Source organism: Phalaenopsis equestris, unplaced genomic scaffold, assembly GCF_001263595.1.
Source record: "Phalaenopsis equestris unplaced genomic scaffold, ASM126359v1 Scaffold183638, whole genome shotgun sequence".
NCBI lineage: Eukaryota > Viridiplantae > Streptophyta > Magnoliopsida > Asparagales > Orchidaceae > Phalaenopsis > Phalaenopsis equestris.
Genome location: NW_018203587.1, coordinates 1 through 575, shown reverse-complemented (window position 1 = coordinate 575; position 575 = coordinate 1). Strand labels below are relative to the sequence as shown.

Below are 575 nucleotides of genomic sequence, written 5' to 3'. Positions count from 1 at the left end.
AGAAAAAATTCTGGAGAGAGAAACTCATCTAGTGAGAGAAAGAGAGTGATATATCTCAGAGATTAATAGCCTTCTACTCTCCCAAGAGAAGGATTCCTTAAAGAGAGAGAGAGAGAGTTCTCTTCTTCTCTTCCAAACTCTAGACTGATGAAAAATGGCCCAATTGCCACCCAAATTCCCCACAATTCACCTTCACAAGACCCTCTCATGGGCCGACGAATTCCTCGACTTCTCCGCGGCGAGGCGCGGAGCTCACCGGAGGTCAGTGAGCGACTCGGTCGCCTTCTTCGAAACACCGGAGACGAGCGAATTCGACCGCCTCGACGACGAGCAGCTGATATCGATGTTCACCGATCCGGCGGCTCCGCCTCAGCCGCCACCTGCTGCGGCGGCAGCGGTGTCGTCCGGGAATAATTCTATGGCTTCGGATGAAAACAGTGTGAATGCGGAGAAGGGCGGCGGAGGAGGGAAGATGAAAACTGAGTTGGAGGAGGAGCAGAGCCAATGTATGGATGGGGGGTCGCCGGAGAAGGTGTCGGCGGAGAATCGAGGCCCCCCGGTTGGCGCAACGGCGG

At 55.1% G+C, this 575-nt stretch overlaps 1 protein-coding gene across 1 annotated transcript; it reads left to right on the top strand.

Annotated features, from left to right (window-relative positions):
- Positions 1 to 6: 6 nt before the first annotated feature.
- LOC110034330 (basic leucine zipper 2-like) lies at positions 7 to 571 on the top strand (the record flags this gene model as incomplete). The annotated part of the gene is made up of 1 exon (XM_020738606.1): positions 7 to 571. A coding segment is annotated over exon 1 (417 nt), but the record flags the coding sequence as incomplete, so codon positions are not given.
- Between the last annotated feature and the right edge of the window lie 4 nt (positions 572 to 575).